This window comes from Cyprinus carpio, chromosome A23 (genome assembly GCF_018340385.1).
Source record: "Cyprinus carpio isolate SPL01 chromosome A23, ASM1834038v1, whole genome shotgun sequence".
Taxonomy (NCBI): domain Eukaryota; kingdom Metazoa; phylum Chordata; class Actinopteri; order Cypriniformes; family Cyprinidae; genus Cyprinus; species Cyprinus carpio.
This window is the reverse complement of record NC_056594.1, coordinates 250,509-270,417: the sequence shown is the minus strand read 5'-3', so window position 1 is coordinate 270,417 and position 19,909 is coordinate 250,509. Positions and strand designations below refer to the sequence as shown.

At 37.9% G+C, this 19,909-nt stretch overlaps 2 protein-coding genes across 3 annotated transcripts in view; both read left to right on the top strand.

Annotated features, from left to right (window-relative positions):
• The window catches only part of LOC109108176 (structural maintenance of chromosomes protein 1A), a 90,382-nt gene that overhangs the window by 447 nt on the left and 70,026 nt on the right, over positions 1-19,909 (top strand). The window lies entirely within an intron of this gene.
• On the top strand, positions 5-6,306 carry LOC109068378 (E3 SUMO-protein ligase ZBED1-like). Of its 2 annotated transcripts, none has more exons than XM_042712504.1 (2): positions 5-4,846; positions 5,199-5,261. In XM_042712504.1, the coding sequence occupies exon 1, from the start codon at positions 3,845-3,847 to the stop codon at positions 4,832-4,834; it is 990 nt and encodes a 329-aa protein (XP_042568438.1). In that variant the 5' UTR covers positions 5-3,844; the 3' UTR covers positions 4,835-4,846; positions 5,199-5,261. The 2 variants fall into 2 exon arrangements, with proteins under 2 accessions (XP_042568438.1, XP_018940736.2); XM_019085191.2 differs by lacking the exon at positions 5,199-5,261 and adding an exon at positions 6,038-6,306 and having other exon boundaries at positions 3,058-4,685.

The window sequence follows — 19,909 nt, the reverse complement described above, 5'->3', positions numbered from 1 at the left end:
GTGTCTTCGCTTATAATAACTTTTAACAAACGCTGTGACCGATAATCACACTTGTAATCATAGAAACAACAATAACGCATTCATTAACATTCGAATAAGGGTGAGGTAAGTGCGTGTATAAAATGGATGTATGTATGTGTTATGTTATGCCAAATTCTTAAAATTTATCAACATTTGTGGGGGAAAAAGTACACAAAGTATCTGATTTTGAAAATGCTTAAACATTAAAAAAGTAAAAGCGAATAAAGCAAAAGTAAATAAAGAAAAGTAAAACGTAACACTTTAGATCAGGGAACACTGTTCACTGTAACTAGCTGTTTAATTAGCATGCATATTACTAGGGTATTGGCTGATTATAAAGTACATATTAATGCCTTGTTTTGCATGGCGATATTCTAGATCCTTTAACACTACCCAATATCTAAACATAACTACTAAAGCAACTACATTACGATCAATAAGCAGAAAATTAGGAGCTTACTGAGGGAAAAGTTTTACTTTATAGTGAATGTGTTCCCTAATTTAACCTACTGTAAATTCAACTCATGCTCCTACTGTAAAGCCAAAGGTGAACTGTAGAACTGCTTTATCAATTAAATTCTCTTTCTAATTATATTTTAAATGACCGATTTCAGATTTTGAAGAACTTTGCCACAATGACGTTGTTTTTCCTGACGTTGTTTGTTACTATAAAGATGCTTTGAATCAGTCTGTATTTTAAAAAATATGGAAATAAACCTGACTTGATCTGAAAATGTTTTATATAATAATAAAAAATTGTATGGGTTATGATGCTGAACTAGCCCCGATGCTAACATGGCCTTAAAAATGAATAAATAAAACTTTACTTGATCTGACTATTAAAACCACATTCAATGTGCTGGAGAAGACATATTGCTGCTTTTGACATCTGATAACAACAGCATTACAAATAACTGCTGCCTATAAGGAATCAAAATTATTAGAATTAGTCCTGCCTGAAAAAATCCAAGCCATGCATACCACTGTGAATTGTTTGCATTTTTTTCCTTAACAGTACAATATGTGACTTATTTTTTGTTCAGAATTTTCAAAATGTATTTTTATCTTATCTTGTATCGCTACAGTATGCCTATAATAAGTGTATATATTCAGACTTTTGTAGAGCTGTCGGTAAAGAATAGCCCAGTACCTGCATGACTCGTTATATCCATAAACAGAGTGTGTTTTCACACCTAATTCATTTGAGCCCTCCTCACAATCATCTACATTGCGAGTAAATCACTCGCATATGTGACTGAATCGTAACTCTGGGCGACTTAATGATGACTAATATTAGCCAATGGCTAATAAATTCTCAGATTTTACTCGCCAATGTGTGAGTTGGAGGCTAATTATAAGTTTAGCACAGATATATTTTCACTCTCCGAACTTTGACTGAGCGCTTCAGAGTTTCACTCTCAAAATACCCATCCTGGCAAGTAACTATGTAGCTTTAACGATTATTAATCTATATTTAATTTATACAGTGGAGTACAGATGCACCGATGGACTGGCTATTTTTGCTTTATTTCAGACTATCTTCAGTTCCATACATTATCAGTCACTTTCCAAAACATCATTTGTGTGGAAATATAAGGTTATTATTATTATAATTAGTCTGTAAACGGCTGTTAACAGTGGCCAGAGATGTTGAAAACAAACAAAAAAAGAAAATACTGTAGCAGGCAGAAACAAGATCGCTGTTCACAATGCGTGAAATATAGGAAGAAAATCCTAATATTGAATTTTATGTGAATGTGTTTCTGAGGGGAATTGGCTGTTTTCAGAAGGGGTGTTTTCTTTTCATCTTGCCTCCTTATAATGCTTTTAAATTAGTGTTAATACACACAGCGCTGCTCTGTTTACAGCGGCAACCACAGAGCTGGCAGAGAGTGAAATTGCTTCTCATCCAGCCCACCTGCTGTTTCTGTGTCATGCATGCTTCATTCATGTTTTATGTAGCATAATTTCACAAAACTAAAGTGAGGTCATTTTGTTTTTGCTTCAGGTTTTTTAATTATACAGTTTTTTATAAATCAAACATTGCACAGTTTTTTTTTTTTGGATCAATTCATGATTAAAATGCAGTGGCTGCTTCTAATTTCAAATGACTATGAAAAATCAAGGTGCAACACAGAGTGAAGAATATGCAAATGTTATTTTATATGTGATTTTTCAATTTCTGTACCTGAACATCTACAAACAAAAACCTAAAGCATCATTTCATTTCTATTTTTGCTCTATAGGCCTATATGTAATTGTGCTATTACCTGTAATTTGTTCCTTTGTTCTTATTTACTGGCTGTCACTTGTCTTTAATAATGTTTAAACTTTATATTTATGTTTATTTTGGCTAGTGATTTTTGCTGTGGTATCGAAATTAAAATAGAGAATTGTAAAATTTAATTGGTATCTAAAATATTGGTGTCATATAAGCTTATTTATTAGAAAACAAGATAACAGATCAAAAACGATGATAACAGCAACAATTTATTTTTTGTGGCATAACCAGTGAATAAACAGTGATTTTCAGTTTTTTTTTTTTTTAGGTAGGTCTAACATTAGTTTTTAGGTGCAGAAATTGTGACCTTTGAGAAATAAATTGGGCAGTAAGAGTTGTCTTCTGAGGTGAAGAGGTTCACCTCGGCCTTGCCAAAAATCTCCCAGATCTTCTGAACCGCCTGCGGATAGAGCGTCCGCTTCCCTGAGGGAACACTGCTTCTTGATAAAATGTCTGCTCCTTGGTTCAATTTGGTATATGTGCTGCTCTCATCACTGCTCTCATGAGGAGGAGAGGGTCCTGTGTGATATTAATTCTGCCTTTGACTGGTCCAGAAGGAGCCAGTCATTGAGGTAGTTGAGAATGCAGATTCCAATCTGTCTGAGAGGGGAGAGAGCCGCATCCATGTACTTCGTAAAAGTGCAGGGGGCCAGAAAGTATGCATCCACAGGGCTCCAGACTTACAAGTTGTACAGTTGGTGACGCTGGGCCTTAATTTGGTGGCACCAGTCATGGGGTGGGGTGGGTAAAAAAAAAAAAAAAAAAAAACTGAAAATATTTTCAAACGTGTTTAATGCATTAATGAACTTATAAATACAGCTAAGCGAGCCTCAGCGTGGGCATGACCCAGACGAGAGGCGTGATAAAATACATAGCTGTCAGCAATATTGAATCATTGGTGACAGCATTCTGCTCAAAACCGCCCAGGAGCGGGGGAGGATGGGCTCAAGCTGCCCACGTTTTGCTTTGATCTGCCTTGGAGGATACAGCTGCTCGAATAATGAGGTACACTGATCCTGTAACACACACTGGCAGTTTAAGCACGCATGATGTGTGTCGAGGATTGCTCAAGTCTGATCGTTCAACCCACGAGCTCATCGTTGCTTCCTCTGAGGTAACTGGGAGGAGAGAAACGTGAGCGCAGGGAGGCGGAGCTACCTTCCGCGAATTTACAGGGGGGCAGACTGCTTTCGTGGTAAAAGCAGTCCATGTCTGTAAGCGCAGCCATAGTGACACACACACAAAATTGGAGCTGCCAGCGGCAGCATCTGCTCCAATCTACTTAGGAGGATAGAACTGCTCGATGTAAATAGGGGCATTGATCCTTACATGTGAGACACTAGGCCTGGGCGAAAAATCGATTGAATGAATTAATTTGAATTTTTTGTTGCGGGCGATTTAAAAAATAAGTAAATCGAGTTTTTGTGTAATGGCGCATTTTTGGCTCCCCGGAGCTTCCGTAGCGTTAGTTTCACATAGCAGTATGGCAAGCGACAACAACAACATCATAGCACACACGAAACAGCAACAGCAAGCGACAACATGGCTACAGGTGAGAGTGGGAAGTTTGTTCCCAAGAAAGGAATAAAATCATCTGTTGTTTGGAACGGGTATGGGTTTGCTGCGACAGAGGTGGAGCAAGAGACCCCACGCTGCAACATTTGCCTAAAGCCCATCGCAGTCAAAGGCACCAGCACCACAAACCTATTCCAACACCTGAAACAGAGACATCCAGTCGAATATGAAAAATGCCAGTCTCTCCGAGACGAACAAAACCGCAGTGACCAACAAACCTTAGCTAAAAAACAGCTAACTGTAGCCGAATCCTTTGCACAAGGCACCGCATATGACAGGAAAGGGGCACGGTGGAGAACAATCACCGAAGCGGTCGCTTTGCACATAGCCAAAGACATGGTACCCATATATACCATGGAGAAAACGGGGTTTATTAATTTGATTAAAACCTTAGACCCCAGATATGAGCTACCCAGCCGCAAGTACTTCAGTGAAGTCGCCTTGCCCCAGCTGTACAACAACACACGAGAGAAAGTCAGCAGAGAACTGGAGGAGCTGTCCTTTTATTCGGCAACAGCCGACATGTGGTCCAGTCGGACTATGCAACCTTATATGAGTTTAACGGTGCATTTCATTAACAATGCATGGGATTTGCGGAGTATTTCCCTCCAAATGTCATACTTTCCCGATGACCACACCGGTGAACTGGTTGCCAAGGGACTGAGAGACGCTCTCGACTGCTGGAACCTGTCTGAGAATCGTCTATGCTGCATGACAACTGACAGCGGCACCAACATGATTAAAGCCCTGAGAGTGAATGGATGGCCAAACCTCCAGTGCTTTGGACACAAACTACATGACGCTATTGGTAAGTGTAACAATAAGTTAAATAAAATATTCAATTTTGACAGAGCACATATTATCCTCATCCAAACTGCAGTCAAGCTAGATGACGCTCGTCTTTTCGTAATACTACTACTACTGTCATTTCACTATTTCATGCTTACATATTATTAGCTGAGGTATGAAATAGGGCTGCACGATTAATCGCATGCATTTGTCATGCGTGTCTCATCAGTAAAGCCGGTTCCGTGATTAGCGGTAAATGTCTGTCACCTGTTTTCAAACGGGAGCGGCAGTTAATACACAGAGCCATAGTTCACTGACAAGCTACGCAATATTCTGTTCATAATTGAGATTAATCGCATTCGATTATGAACACGATATTGCGTAGCTTGTCAGTGAACTATGGCTCTGTGTATTAACTGCCGCTCCCGTTTGAAAACAGGTGACAGACATTTACCGCTAATCACGGAACCGGCTTTACTGATGAGACACGCATGACAAATGCATGCGATTAATCGTGCAGCCCTAGTATGAAATGCGTATTTGGCGTGCTGTTTCGGGAATGGCCCGAACCTAGAGCACCCCCCCTTCCCCGTCTAGTTGTAAGGTGAACTTGAAGTGAGGAGTTGGGGTGGAGGAGGGATGCTGATAAACCGTCAACCGTCCACCGGTGTTGATTAGGCTAATTATCTGACGCGCTCCTCCCGAACCTTGTTAATAAAACATAATTTAGCAGACGCTTTTTTCCAAAGCGACTTACATCTAGGAGAACAACACAAGCAAGAAATCAAATAGGAGGGTCCAGCATGGATAAGTGCTGGTTAGATTGCTGTGAGTCCCGTCGGACACAGGTGCTGCCATGCAGTGCTAGAGGAGTTTTTTTTTTTTTCCTTTTTTTTTTTTTCCTTTTTTTTTCCAGTCAGCCAACCCAACATTTAGTCAAGCTGACTCGACTACGAAAAGACGAGTGTCGGACTACCTGACTGCGGTTCATCCACCGTTTAAAAAGTTTAAGTGCTGTACGTGATTTATTAAAATATATATATATATATATATTTTTTATTAGGCCTAGCCAAAAAAAAAAAACACTTGGCAAAAATGTTTCAATATGGCATTTCCATTTGATCTGTATTTGATTCATAAAGACAGTCGAATGGATTATTTTATAAAATGGATTCAAATTTCTCCATAAACTGCACGTATTGCCTATAGTACACAAAAATTCTGTTTGTGTATCTGCAGTGTCTGAGTTTTGGAATGACAAAGTTTTGAAATACAGAAGAAAAGAAATCATTTTTAAATGGATGTAGACTGATATTTATTAAAGTCCCCAATAGTGATGTATGTCTTTGTGTTTTATTCTTTATCATACAGAGAATGGTGTTAAGGATCCCTGCATAGATTGTGCCATTGGAGTTTGCAAGAAGATAGTCGCTGCTTTTTCCTACAGCTGGAAGAAAAGAAGAGAGCTGGGTGTAGCTCAGTCAGAGCTTGGCCTTCCCCCTCATCAGCTAACAACAGGATCCCCAACCAGATGGGGCTCCCGCCAAAAGATGATCGAGCGATTCTTGGAACAGGAGAAGGCTATATCCTGTGTCCTGGGGTCTGATGTTAAAAGCCGCCATCTTATGCCCTCTTTGTAAGACAGTAAACAAGGTGGTTAGCGCATCCGTAAAGTCTTGGAGTGCTTTATCAGGGGAAATGTATGTCAGTGTCTCATACATCAAGGAACATACTGGGATACCTTGTTGACAAATACAGTGATCCTGTCAAGGATGAGCTCTTGGACATGGCCTCTCTGATGGATCCAAGGTTCCGGACATCCTACATCGACCCAGACAAGGTGGAGAAAGTCAAAAGAAGAGCTGTCAGTGAACTTCTGTCTTTCCCCGCTGACAAAAGCACACCACAGCCTGGTCCAGTTGTGCAGGTGGACCAGGAAGAGGCAAGCCCTCAGCCAGACCCCAAGAGGAAAAAAACCTTAGCAACCTTCTTCAAGAAGAGTGTTGTTGTGCCAACCTCTGACCAGTCAGAAGAAGCTAAAATAGAGACTGAACTGGCAACCTATCTGCTCTTGCCAGAGGCAGACCCTGACACTGATCCACTGCAGTGGTGGAAGAGCAACAAATCAAACTTCTCAAGGCTCAGTCACCTGGCCAAGAAATACCTCAGTATCCCTGCAACAAGTGCCCCATCTGAGAGGCTTTTCAGTGTCGGGGGAGGAGTTGTCACATGCAGCAGAGCTTGCCTCAAGCCAGAGGCAGTAGACAGGCTGATTTTCCTTGACAAAAATGTTTAAATGTTATTGAAAGCAACTTAAGCACATATCTCATGTTCTGCACCTCAACCAAAATGTGATTTTTCTTTCCTGTTCATACATTCAGGGACACAAATGGCACGGTTTATTTTTTTAAAGCAAAGTTTGCACTTTATCAATTTCAGTTGGAGTTGATGTATTATTTATTTTGAACATTTTGTACTCTGCTAAATTTTTGTTTACATTAGTATTTTACCCAAGACAGAGGTGTTGCCTCTTTATGTTGTTGTTTAAAATTATATGCAAAGTGCAATTAAAGACAGAGTATTTTTTCTGTTTTTGGTTTGAAAAATTTAATTCTGCTAAGAGTAAGATGCAGTGCATGTTCATGCCATGTATCCCTGCATGTTGTTGCATTGTTTGGGCTAGATACAATGAAAAATGTCACTGTCTAGTTTTTCTCAGATTTGAATGTATTGTTAATGCTTTAGAAAATGGTGCTACTCTCAGGGTGAATGTTTGTCTCCTTTTAGTCTAGACTACAAAGTGTGACTTAAAACACAGCTGGGACTTTGATTCCAAGAGGGTGTTCATTTATTTATTATTCATCCCAGAAATGGGGGTTACATTTGTCTTGCTTTTGATTAAATAAAAGCAAAATTTGCTTTAAGTTGTCTGCCGTTTGTACTTATTGCGTTCCTTAATAAGTAGGGGGGGAAATCGGAAAAAAATCATAAATCGAATTATCGCCATATCGCCCAGCCCTATGAGACATGCATCGAAGCATAGTGGTGAGAGCGTGTATGCAGGCTCTGTGTCAGCGTGAGATCACTCAGACCCGGTTGCTTAGTTCCCAGGCTTCGCCGTTTCTCTCTCCGAGGCTTGCTGAGAGAGGAGAAACGTGAGAGCGGGGCTGTTCAGTGAAAGGCGGTCTGCAAGTGTAGAAGAGCGAGACTCATGCTTCAGTGAGCTTTTTGTCTCAGTAAGTGTGCAGCTCACTGCCCTTCTGCGGTGGATCCGAGTGCAATGTGGAGGTACAGTGCTGGCATGCGATCGCTCAGACCCGGTTGCTTAGCTCCCTGACTCTGCTGTTTCTGTCTCTGAGGCTCGCTGAGAGAGGAGAAATGGGAGAGCGGGGCTGCCTCCAGTGGAGGCGATCAATGAGTGAAGAAGAGCAGTGAGCGTGCAGTCTCTGGGCGGGGTCTTTCCAGACAGATGACATACTCATTGCTCTTCTGTATCGTGCAAGTTTCCCTGCATGGGCCACAATCGCAACAACACAACGTCACTAGAATTTGCTCTTTTAGGGCTTACCTGCTAGAAATAAGCTCTTTCAGAATTGCCAGATGGCAGCAGGGGAAATGGACTGGAACTGCTGCGTTGAGGAGAAAAAATCTGAAAATTAGGGATGTTAATTTTGGTTATTTTTCCTAACAGACAACTGATGCTAACCAATTATTAACCGTTAACCGACAAGATTATTTTATCCAGTTTACCAGACCCCCCCCCCATTATGGGACTCACAGCTGAAAGTGCCCTACCTAATTTAAAATTGTAACAGTTCCTTACTTCAGTGTGTTAAACACATAATTTTGGTGACTTTGGAAAGAAGACCCTTTGGGCTTTACTTTTTATCAACCAGAGTTGATAATGCTCAAAAATATTAAGTTATAGACACTGAAGTGCCTTGAATTTTTTTTTTTACCACACTGAATTTTTTTTATTTGATATACAAATACATGAAATCAGTCCTGGAGCAATCTAGAAAAGTAATGGGTTAAAAGTCAAATGTCTCATGAGTTAATATTTCAAATCTGAGGAAGATATCATGAAAAATGAAATTCCTGCAACCATTTTTCTGAGATTATGTCTAGTCCCCCCCACCCCCCAAATATAAAAAAAAATTTACCAACTGTACTGAAGGGTTCTACAAACTATTTTAGTCATTTAACATACCACTGCATATTTTTTACAATTATAAAACAATAGACAGAAACTTAGACATCATATAAGTGATTTATTTGAGCACTAGAAAAATACAATAAGAATAATTTGAGTAAGAAAAATAAATAAGAAAAATAAAAAAAGATTTAACTTTGTATGCCAATTACAGAACATCCTGAGATTGCTAGAAATGCAGCATTTATAATGAATTCTGGTCATATAGTCAATTATCACGTGTTGATGACCAGTTATAGAGATGGTAATCATATAAATGCTCCATAAAGTCAATAATCACACTCTATTCATATAGATGGCGTTCACATTGATGGCTGTCATTACACAGTAATAGCATGATGATTTGTGCTCAAACAGATGGTAATCATGCAGATACAGGCACATTCAACATAAAACACTCACACATATATAAAAAATGTTGAAAAATAAAAAAAGAAAGAAAAAGGCGATCGGTAAGTTCCGCTTCCATCAGATGACAGGTGCGTCAGAGCGCGCGTTACGAGCCATCACGAGAGAGCGCCAGAATTCAAATAAACAATCTCCCGCCTATCGTTCACTATTTTCTTTTTTTTTTTTTTGGATCATCTCATTCTGTTTGTGACACTGTATGCTACAAAACCATGTCGTTTTTTTTAATACTAAGACGCAGTTTCTGAGCGTGAGTTATTCCATAACGGACACAAACAATTCTGTCCTGAAGAACTGAAATGTAAACAAAGGAATTATCATCCATATTACAATGTTATTGCTTCGTTGGGCTAACGTGCTCCATGAGATTTTGTTCAGTGGACCCTTACCTTCCTATCTAAACCGGAATTTACAGCTGTGGATGTGTTTATGACTCGTTATTACGACGAATCTGGTATGTACTGCGTTTTTATTCTTCATGTTTTGATTTGTACTGCTTGCATAAATCTAGCAAATACATTCTTTATAAGCTTTCCACTGAAAAACAGCGATCTGTCGTCGACGCTTGAGGCTTAGATCTTTATAATGATATATAGTTTGTCAAGATTAAATTTGTCCCGTATCATTTAATCTGTTCGTAAACATTGACACATGCAAACAAGGAGTTCAGTGCGCCCACGTCCTGGTGCATGTTAACAGGTTAAATTAGAATTGAATTAAATTAGAAAGGATAAGTGTCTGTGACCTGTTAAAAATGCTAACATTTGTTTCCCGGGGATTCATTTTACATGAGCAAAAAGCAGCAAACAACAGAACATGAGGATTCACATCATCACATCATGCACCTGCAGTGCGTCTGAGTGCAGAGAAAAACATAATAAAGCTAGGCTCTATATATATATATATATATATATAAATATATATATATATATATATATATATATATATATATATATATATATATATATATATATATTAGGGATGGGTCACGATTTTCAAATATTCGATTAGTCGAAACAATGACCGATCACATATTACCCCCAACGATTACTTTCTAAGGATGTGAACCGTGCCCAAACGTGTCTTACCCTCAAAGCCCGGTTCGGTTGACTGTGATTGCTCCGTCCCGCTCGGATGTGGTTGGTTGGAAGAGGTGGGTCAGAGCATTCAGTTTAATCAGGGCGCGGTACACATGCAGTGTGAGCGCTAACCGCACCGGAGCAGGGAACTACTGATACGTGCAGCATGATTACGTGAGCATATCTGAGCGGCAAACACAATAGATGTATAAAGCAATATGCTGTGAGAGGGTCTTGTGTGTCACCGCGTCTCAAACGACTCAAAATAATAAACCACAAAGTTAACAAAACGATGCACTCCACTGTGCTGAGCGAGAAGCTTCCTGTTCCCTACGTATTAAGTCGTAAATATGAGCAATAGCTGCATTAAAATGATTTGTTAATTGTTGAAGGAATAAAATGTAATATTCCACTGGTTTGATAACCATAAACATTTTTTAAACCATTTAAAAATTCGACTCTGTTATGTTGATTTTTCTGAAGTAAATAACGTTATATGACTATTCACAAGCTTTTAATTAGGCTATGGTATAAATGCTTGGAAATAATATGTAACATTTTAATCGCAATAAGCTTTGGGCTTTGTTACTTTTATTATGACACAAAGCCTCAGGCTTCTGTCAATTTTAAGATAAAATACAAACAATAAATGTTTTTTACGCTCTTTAATCTGTAGTGAGATATTCGCCTCCTTTCATGCGGCATGTGAATCAATTATATTTTCCTGTTTAATATTAATAATAATGAATAAATATTTGAGCGCGTGTTGAAAAAAACAACAGAACAATTTAATACAAACGAGTGTCTCGTGAAATAAATCAATTCGAGTTTAAAAAATCGTCAGTAAGCCTATTGCTGTTTTTCGTGTTAAACGTGAAGAATGTGCCACATACTACTTTTTTTATTATTAATTTTTTGGCAGCGTATTCAGGTGTAATATATTCTACTTCATGCAATGTAACATGATTTCATTGTCGTAATTTTGACTTAATTCCTAAAATATTATGACGCTTATCCTTTTTTTTTTTTTTTTTGAGAAGGATAAACTGACAAAAATGCTCAACTCACAGTCTTGTGCTGGCCGCTTTGTAGGCTATTTAAAAACAAACAAACTTGAATTTAACAAACATAAAATGTTCCAATCATATTTCTGAATTAAATTAATAAAGAATCGAAACGAAATATGACCATTAAAAAACAAAACTGTGGACATGCTCATTTTAAAAAAAAATAAAAATATGAAATAGGTTATTGTTATAAATACAGACATTAAAATTAATGTTCACATAAGTGCCGTCATTCAGGCTGTTCACAATATGTTTTAGCGCATACTGTGTTTTATGATATTCTGTATTAGCACGTAATGTGTTTTAAGCCTAATATTCATGTCTGAATTAATATGTTCTAATTTTAATTCATCTGTAAACTTTTTAAAAAATGCCATGAATGTTCATGCTCCTTTTTAAAAATAGAAATGTCCTAGGCTCCTACAGCCTTGTGAGCAGTTGATAATCAATGGACTGTTATGTTAGGCTAATAAGTGCCGTCATTCGGTTATGTTATATTAATATGTTTCAGCAATCATACAACCATCAGTTGGCCTGGGTTAGGATAGACCTTTCTCTAATGAATTAAACAGTTTGTTATCATACAGACTGAAAGCCAGAATAGTCTCTCTCCCTCTCTCTCTTTTTATGGGTGTGTGTTTATGCGTGCGTGAGTGCGTGGGTGCATGCGCGGGAGGGGGGCGATTATCGACTACTAATCGAATAATACCCAGCGATTATTGATTATTACTTCTGCTGGAAATGCACATCGCTAATATATACATTTACATTACATTTACATTTAGTCATTTAGCAGACGCTTTTATCCAAAGCGACTTACAAATGAGGACAATGGAAGCAATCAAAAACAACAAAAGAGCAATGATATATAAGTGCTATAACAAGTCTCAGTTAGCGTAAACACAGTACACGTAGCAAGAGCTTTTAAATAATATAATAAATAAAAAGAAAACGGATAGAATAGAAAAAGAATAGAGCAAGCTAGTGTTAGGTCTTTTTTTACAATTGTATAATAAATGAAAAGAAAATAGATAGAATACAAAAAGATTAGAAAGGTAGTTAGATTTTTATTTTTTTTTAAATAGAATTAGAATAGTGAGTGAAAAAGTTAGAGGGTCAAATAAAGATGGAAGAGATGTGTTTTAAGCCGATTCTTGAAGATGGCTAAGGACTCAGCTGCTCGGATTGAGTTGGGCAGGTCATTCCACCAGGAGGGAACATTTAATTTAAAAGTCCGTAAAAAGTGACTTTGTGCTTCTTTGGGATGGCACAATCAAGCGATGTTCACTTGCAGAACGTAAGCTTCTAGAGGGCACATAAGTCTGAAGTAATGAATTTAGGTAAAGGGGTGCAGAGCCAGTGGTGGATTTGTATGCAAACATCAATGCCTTGAAAAACATCCGAGCAACTATTGGTAGCCAGTGCAAATAGATAAATAGAGGTGTGACGTGTATTCTTTTCGGCTCATTAAAAATTAATCTTGCTGCCGCGTTCTGGATTAATTGTAAAGGTTTGATAGAACTGGCTGGAAGTCCTGCCAAGAGAGCGTTGCAATAGTCTAGCCTGGACAGAACAAGAGCTTGAACAAGGAGTTGTGCAGCATGTTCCGAAAGAAAGGGCCTGATCTTCTTAATGTTGAATAAAGCAAATCTGAAGGACCGGACAGTTTTAGCAATGTGGTCTGAGAAAGTTAGCTGATCATCAATCATAACTCCAAGGTTTCTGTCTGTTTTTGAAGGAGTTATGGTTGATGTGCCTAACTTGATGGTGAAATTGTGATGAAACGATGGGTTTGCTGGAACCACAAGCAGTTCTGTCTTGGCAAGGTTGAGTTGAAGGTGATGGTCCTTCATCCAGCAAGAAATGTCTGTTAGACAAGCTGAGATAGGAGCAGCTACCGATGGATCATCAGGATGGAATGAGAGGTAGAGTTGAGTGTCATCAGCATAGCAATGGTATGAAAAGCCATGTTTCTGAATGACGGAACCTAATGATGCCATGTAGACAGAGAAGAGAAGTGGTCCAAGAACTGAGCCCTGAGGCACCCCAGTAGTTAGATGTTGCGACATGGACACCTCACCTCTCCAAGATACTTTGAAGGACCTATCTGATAGGTAAGACTCAAACCACTGGAGTGCGGTTCCTGAGATGCCCATTGTCAGTGGGGTTGACAGGAGGATCTGGTGGTTAACTGTGTCAAAAGCAGCAGATAGATCAAGCAAGATAAGTATTGAAGATTTGGATTCCGCTCTTGCCAGTCTTAGGGCTTCAACAACTGAGAGCAAGGCAGTCTCAGTTGAATGTCCACTTCTGAAGCCAGATTGGTCGCTGTCAAGGAGGTTGTTCTGTGTGAGAAAGGTAGAGACTTGGTTGAATACAGCTTGTTCAAGTGTTTTTGCAATGAAAGGAAGAAGGGAAACTGGTCTGTAGTTCTCTAAAAGAGATGGGTTGAGGGTGGGTTTCTTAAGGAGTGTTTTCCCCTCATCTAAATGATGAGGGGAAAACACCTGTATGAAGGGATGTGTTAATGATGTGAGTGAAGCACTGACTCCAGCTGCAGTCCACTCTTTGTGAATCTCCCCCACATTTTTGAATGGGTTTTGTTTCACAGTCCTCTCCAGGGTGTGGTTATCCCTATTGCTTGTACACTTTTTTTCTACCACGTCTTTTCCTTCCCTTCACCTCTCTATTAATGTGCTTGGACACAGAGCTCTGTGAACAGCCAGCCTCTTTTGCAATGACCTTTTGTGTCTTGCCCTACTTGTGCAAGGTGTCAATGGTCGTCTTTTGGACAACTGTCAAGTCAGCAGTCTTCCCCATAATTGTGTAGCCTACAGAACTAGACTGAGAGACCATTTAAAGGCCTTTGCAGGGGAAAAATTGTTGGCCCCTTCCTGATTTCTTATTTTTTTGCATGTTTGTCAAACTTTAATGTTTCAGATCATCAAACAAATTTAACTTTTAGTAAAAGATAACACAAGAGAACACAAGATGTTCTTTTTTATTATTAAGGGAAAACAAAACAAAATCCAAAACTACATGGCCCTGTGTGAAGAAGTGTTTGCCACCCTTAGCAGCAACAACTGCAATCAAGCATTTGCCATAACTTGCAATGAGTCTGTTACAGCGCTGTGGAGGAATTTTGGTCCACTCATCGATGCAGAATTGTTGTAATTCAGCCACATTGGAGGGTTTTCGAGCATGAACCGCCTTTTTAAGGTCATGCCACAGCATCTCAATAGGATTCAGGCCAGGACTTTGACTAGGCCACTCCAAAGTCTTCATTTTGTTTTTCTTCAGACATTCAGAGGTGGACTTGCTGGTGTGTTTTGGATCATTGTCCTGCTGCAGAATCCAAGTTCGCTTCAGCTTGAGGTCACGAACAGATGGCCGGACATTCTCCTTCAGGATTTTTTGGTAAACAGCAGAATTCATGGTTCCATTTATCACAGCAAGTCTTCCAGGTCCTGAAGCATCAAAACAGCCCCAGACCATCACACTACCACCACCATATTTTACTGTTGGTATGATGTTCTTTTTCTGAAAAGCGGCGTTACTTTTACGCCAGACGTAATGGGACACACACCTTCCAAAAAGTTCAACTTTTGTCTCTTCAGTCCACAGAGTATTTTCCCAAAAGTCTTGGGGATCATCAAGATGTTTTCTGGCAAAACTGAGACGAGCCTTTATGCTCTTTTTGCTCAGCAGCGGTTTACGTTTTGGAACTCAGCCATGCAGACCATTTTTGCCCAGTCTCTTTATTATGGTGGAGTCATGAACACTGACCTTAACTGAGGCAAGTGAGGCCTGCAGTTCTTTGGATGTTGATGTGGGGTCTTTTGTGACCTCTTGGATGAGTCGTCGGTGTGCTCTTGGGGTAATTTTGGTCGGCCAGCCACTCCTGGGAAGGTTCTCCACTGTTCCATGTTTTTGCCATTTGTGAATAATAGCTCTCACTTTGGTTCGCTGGAGTGCCAAAGCTTTAGAAATGGCTTTATAACCTTTTCCAGACTGATAAATCTCAATTACTTTGTTTCTCATTTGTTTATGAATTTCTTTGGATCTCGGCATGATGTCTAGCTTTTGAGGATCTTTTGGTCTACTTCTTCTTCTTCTTAAGGTTTTATTGGCGGTTGACAAGCAACAAAATGGTGTATTACCGCCACCAACTGGTATGGAGTGTGGATCAAAATGACATTTTATATCCTCTCATACAAATTATTTTTTCTAAGATACTGAAAAATAAAACTGTAACATTCATTTCCAGATTTATTTTGTAAAATATCCCCTAGTATAAATCGCATTTTTATTTTTCTTAATTTTTCTATTAAAATCCTTCTTTCAAACTCGTATTTCTGACAGTATATCATAACATGTTCCACAGTTTCTTCTTGCCCACAAAATGTACACCTTCCCGTATCATGTTTACCCATTTTATAAAGTGTACCGTTTAATCTTGTATGTCCAAATCTCATCCTTGATATTACTATCTCATCTCTCCTGTTTTTTTTTTCCTGCACTTCTCATCTCTCCCACTTTCCTTTGAATTCTGTAAAACCATCGACCTTTCTTCTCCATATCCCATTGTTTTTGCCACCTTACCTTCAACCTTTCCTTAATAATACTCTTGATTTCATTCTTACTTATACTAACACTTAAGTTAATTCCATTATTTTTAATGGCTTCCTTTGCTGCCTTATCTGCCATTTCATTTCCTTGGATACCAATATGTGCAGGTACCCATAAAAAATTCACTGTAAGTCCCATCATTTGTATTCTGTATAATGTTTGCTGTATTTCTATTAAAATATCTGGTCTACTTTCCGAATGACTGTACTGTATGCTAGCCAATGACGAACTTGAGTCCGAACAAACAACTGATTTTAAAGGTCTTATCTCCTCTATCCACTGTATTGCTAATAATATTGCAATCATTTCCCCTGTATAAACCAATAACTCATCACTAATCCTTTTCCTTATTGCTAACTGAAACTCTGGAACAATAAAAGCGACTCCTATCCTATTGTCTATATTCTTTGATGCGTCTGTATATATCTGAACATAGCTGTGGTAATCATTAATATATTTCTGCACATTACATGAACTCCATTCTTTGTCCCTGTTTTTCTTTTCTAACAATGTAAAATCTACTGTAGCATCTGAGAGTAACCATGGTTTTATTACTGGTAGCGGAATAGTTGGACTAACTATTAATTGATTAACTTTGAATTCTATTGCTTTCTGTATTACTGTCCACCCGAAACTTTTAGTTTTTCTCCTCTCTTTTTCCCCAACAGGGCTTTAAAGTGTCTTGTGTAGGATGCTCTTGACTGTGGCCTTGTAAATTAGCCCAATAACTCAATGATAACTGTATCCTTCTCATTTCTAAAGACATTTCCCCCATTTCTACCTGTAGTGCTACGATTGGTGTAGTTTTTATAGCTCCTGTACATAATCTCAATACCTGATGCTGAATACTATCTAACTTTCTAAGTGATGTATCTGCTGCTGATCCATACACCACACAACCATAATCAAATACAGATCTAATCAGCCCACTATATATGGCTTTTAATGCCTTCCTATCAGCCCCCCATTCACTTCCTACTAAACACCTCATTATATTTAACACTTTCTTACATTTGTCCAATATTTTCTGGATATGCATCGCCCATGTAACCCTTTCGTCAAACCACAACCCTAAAAACTTAAAACTTTTACCTCTTTCCAGTACTTGATTATATAATTTTAGATTTACCTCACCTCCAACTTTTTTCCTTGTAAAAAACATTATCTTTGTCTTGTCTACTGAAAATTTAAAACCCCACCTATATGACCATTCTTCAACTACTTTAATAGCCTCCTGTACTTTTTTAACAATAAAATCAATGTTCCTTCCCCTTTTCCAAATTGCCCCATCATCAGCGAAAAGCGAGAACCCCAATCCATTTTCCAGATCCTCAAACACATCATTTATCATTATCGAAAATAATAAAGGACTAACTATACTTCCTTGAGGAGTTCCATTTTCTATCATAAATTTCTCTGAATAACTGTTTCCTATTCTAACTTTTATTGCTCTCCCTAATTAAAATTCCTTAATCCATCTATACATTTGACCTTTAATACCTAACTTACCTAATTTGATTAACAGCCCTTCTCTCCACATCATGTCGTATGCTTTCTCTATATCAAAGAAAACAGCCACAACACTCTCTCTATTTATTTGTGCTTTTCTTATATCATGTTCTAAACATACAGCTGGATCCATGGTATTTCTCCCTCTCCTAAAACCACTCTGATATTTGGATAGATATTTATTATTTTCCACATAATACATTAACCTTTCATTTATCATTTTTTCCATTATTTTACAGACATTAGATGTCAAAGCTATTGGTCTATAATTTTCTGGATTTGTGCAATCTTTCCCTGGTTTACGTATTGGAACAATCACCGCCTCCTTCCAACTTTGTGGTAATTTTCCTTCCTCCCATATTTTATTGTACATTTTTAATAAAACATCTTTGGATGATTCACTGAGCTGGTTTATCATTATATAGCAAATCTGATCCATGCCTGGAGCTGATTTCTTGGTTTTTCTGAGAGCACGATTTAATTCTGTTTTTGTAAATAACATATTTAATTGGTCATTATTGTATTCCTCATTCTGTAATAGTTCTTTATACTCCTCCAATGTACTTTCCCTTCCTCTTTTTCCCTCTTCACTAATATTGTTTGAGTTATGAATTTTAACAAAATTTTTAACCAGCATTTCTGCTTTCTCCTCATCTCTTATTGCTGTTGTTTCTCCTTCCCTTAATATTGGATACCCAAATTCTCTTTTTATCCCATTCATTCTTTTTATCATTCCCCATACTTTACCAATTTCTGTTTCCCTTCCCACTGTGTTACAAAATTTCCTCCAAAAATCCTTCTTTGTATTTTTTATGATTCTCCTTACATTTGCTTGCCTCCTTTTATATTCAATAAAATTCTGAAAACTGTAATTCTTTTTTAGCATTTTAAAAGCTTTATTTCCAGATTTAATTGCTTTATCACATTCATTTGTCCACCATGGTACAATTTTCTTCTTTTTTATACTCCCTTTCTTTGTTATAGTCTGACTTGCCGCTAATAATATCGCATTACAAATAGAATTATTAACATTAACAACACTTTCTTCAATATCAATTTTTTCCATTTCTTGCTCACTAATATACCTAAAAGACTCCCAATCAGCATTTTCAAAAAACCATTTGTCCACTCCTCCTGTATTACCTTCTTCTATACTTAAATTAACTTCCACTACTATAGGATAATGATCACTTCCTATAGTCATTTCTCTATTTACATCCCATAAGCATACCCCCGCAAGTGAATTTGATACCAGTGTAAGATCAATAGCTGATTCTGTGCCCGTTCTGACATTAATCCTTGTACCCCTTCCATCATTTAAACATACTAGGTCTTTAATCTCCATTAACTCTTCAATCACTGTTCCATTCCCATCATTGCAATTATCCCATAAAGTGCTATGGGCATTAAAATCTCCACAGCATATAATTTTTCCTTCTAAATGTACAGTAAATTCATCCATTAACTCTAGTGATAATCTTTTACATGGATTATAAAAATTAATAATTTTAAGATTTCCTTCTTTACTCAAAACTTCTAATACTATAAATTCCAACTCATTACCTTTCTCAATAACCCTATATTGTATTCCATTTTTAACAAATATTATACACCCTCCCCCAATATCCTCCGCTCTATCTCTGCGTATACCATCATACCAAATAATACTAAAATATAAAAATAACTAAAGCCATAAAAACAGAATACATATGATTTCTGGTTTCTTTCTAAGCCCTTTTATAAATCCTTTAAACTCCTGAACATTAGCTAACAAACTTCTTGCATTCCATTGTACAATATTCAAGTCGACTTATCACTTGCGCCTCCTGTCTTTCCACCATCTTCCAGTCTTTTTTTTATATTTTCCCAAGATATATTATCTATACCCAAAAACCTTTCAGCTCCTTTCACAATTATTTTAATTTTCTCTGTTTTTTGTTTAACTTGATCTGTACAATTAATTACATAAGCAATGAACAAAATCAACTTATCCACTGTCAGTGCTGTGCTGCTTTCCTCTGCTTGACCAACCTCTTGTCTCAAGTTATTTTCCATTGTATTGTTTTCCTCTGCTTGACCAACCTCATGTCTCATGATATGTTTAACAGTATCATCACTTCTCCTTTGCTCTTGAACCTTCTTCACTGCCTCTGAGTAACTTATGTTGTTTACCGCTTTCACTTTTTCAATTTCCACTGCTCTCTTCCTTACATCACATCCACTGTATGTTACCCTGTGTTGCCCACCACAATTACAGCAATTATCCTGTACACCCTCTCCACAGTTTTCAATTCTATGCTCACCTCCACACTTGGGACATCGTTGTTTTCCTTTGCAC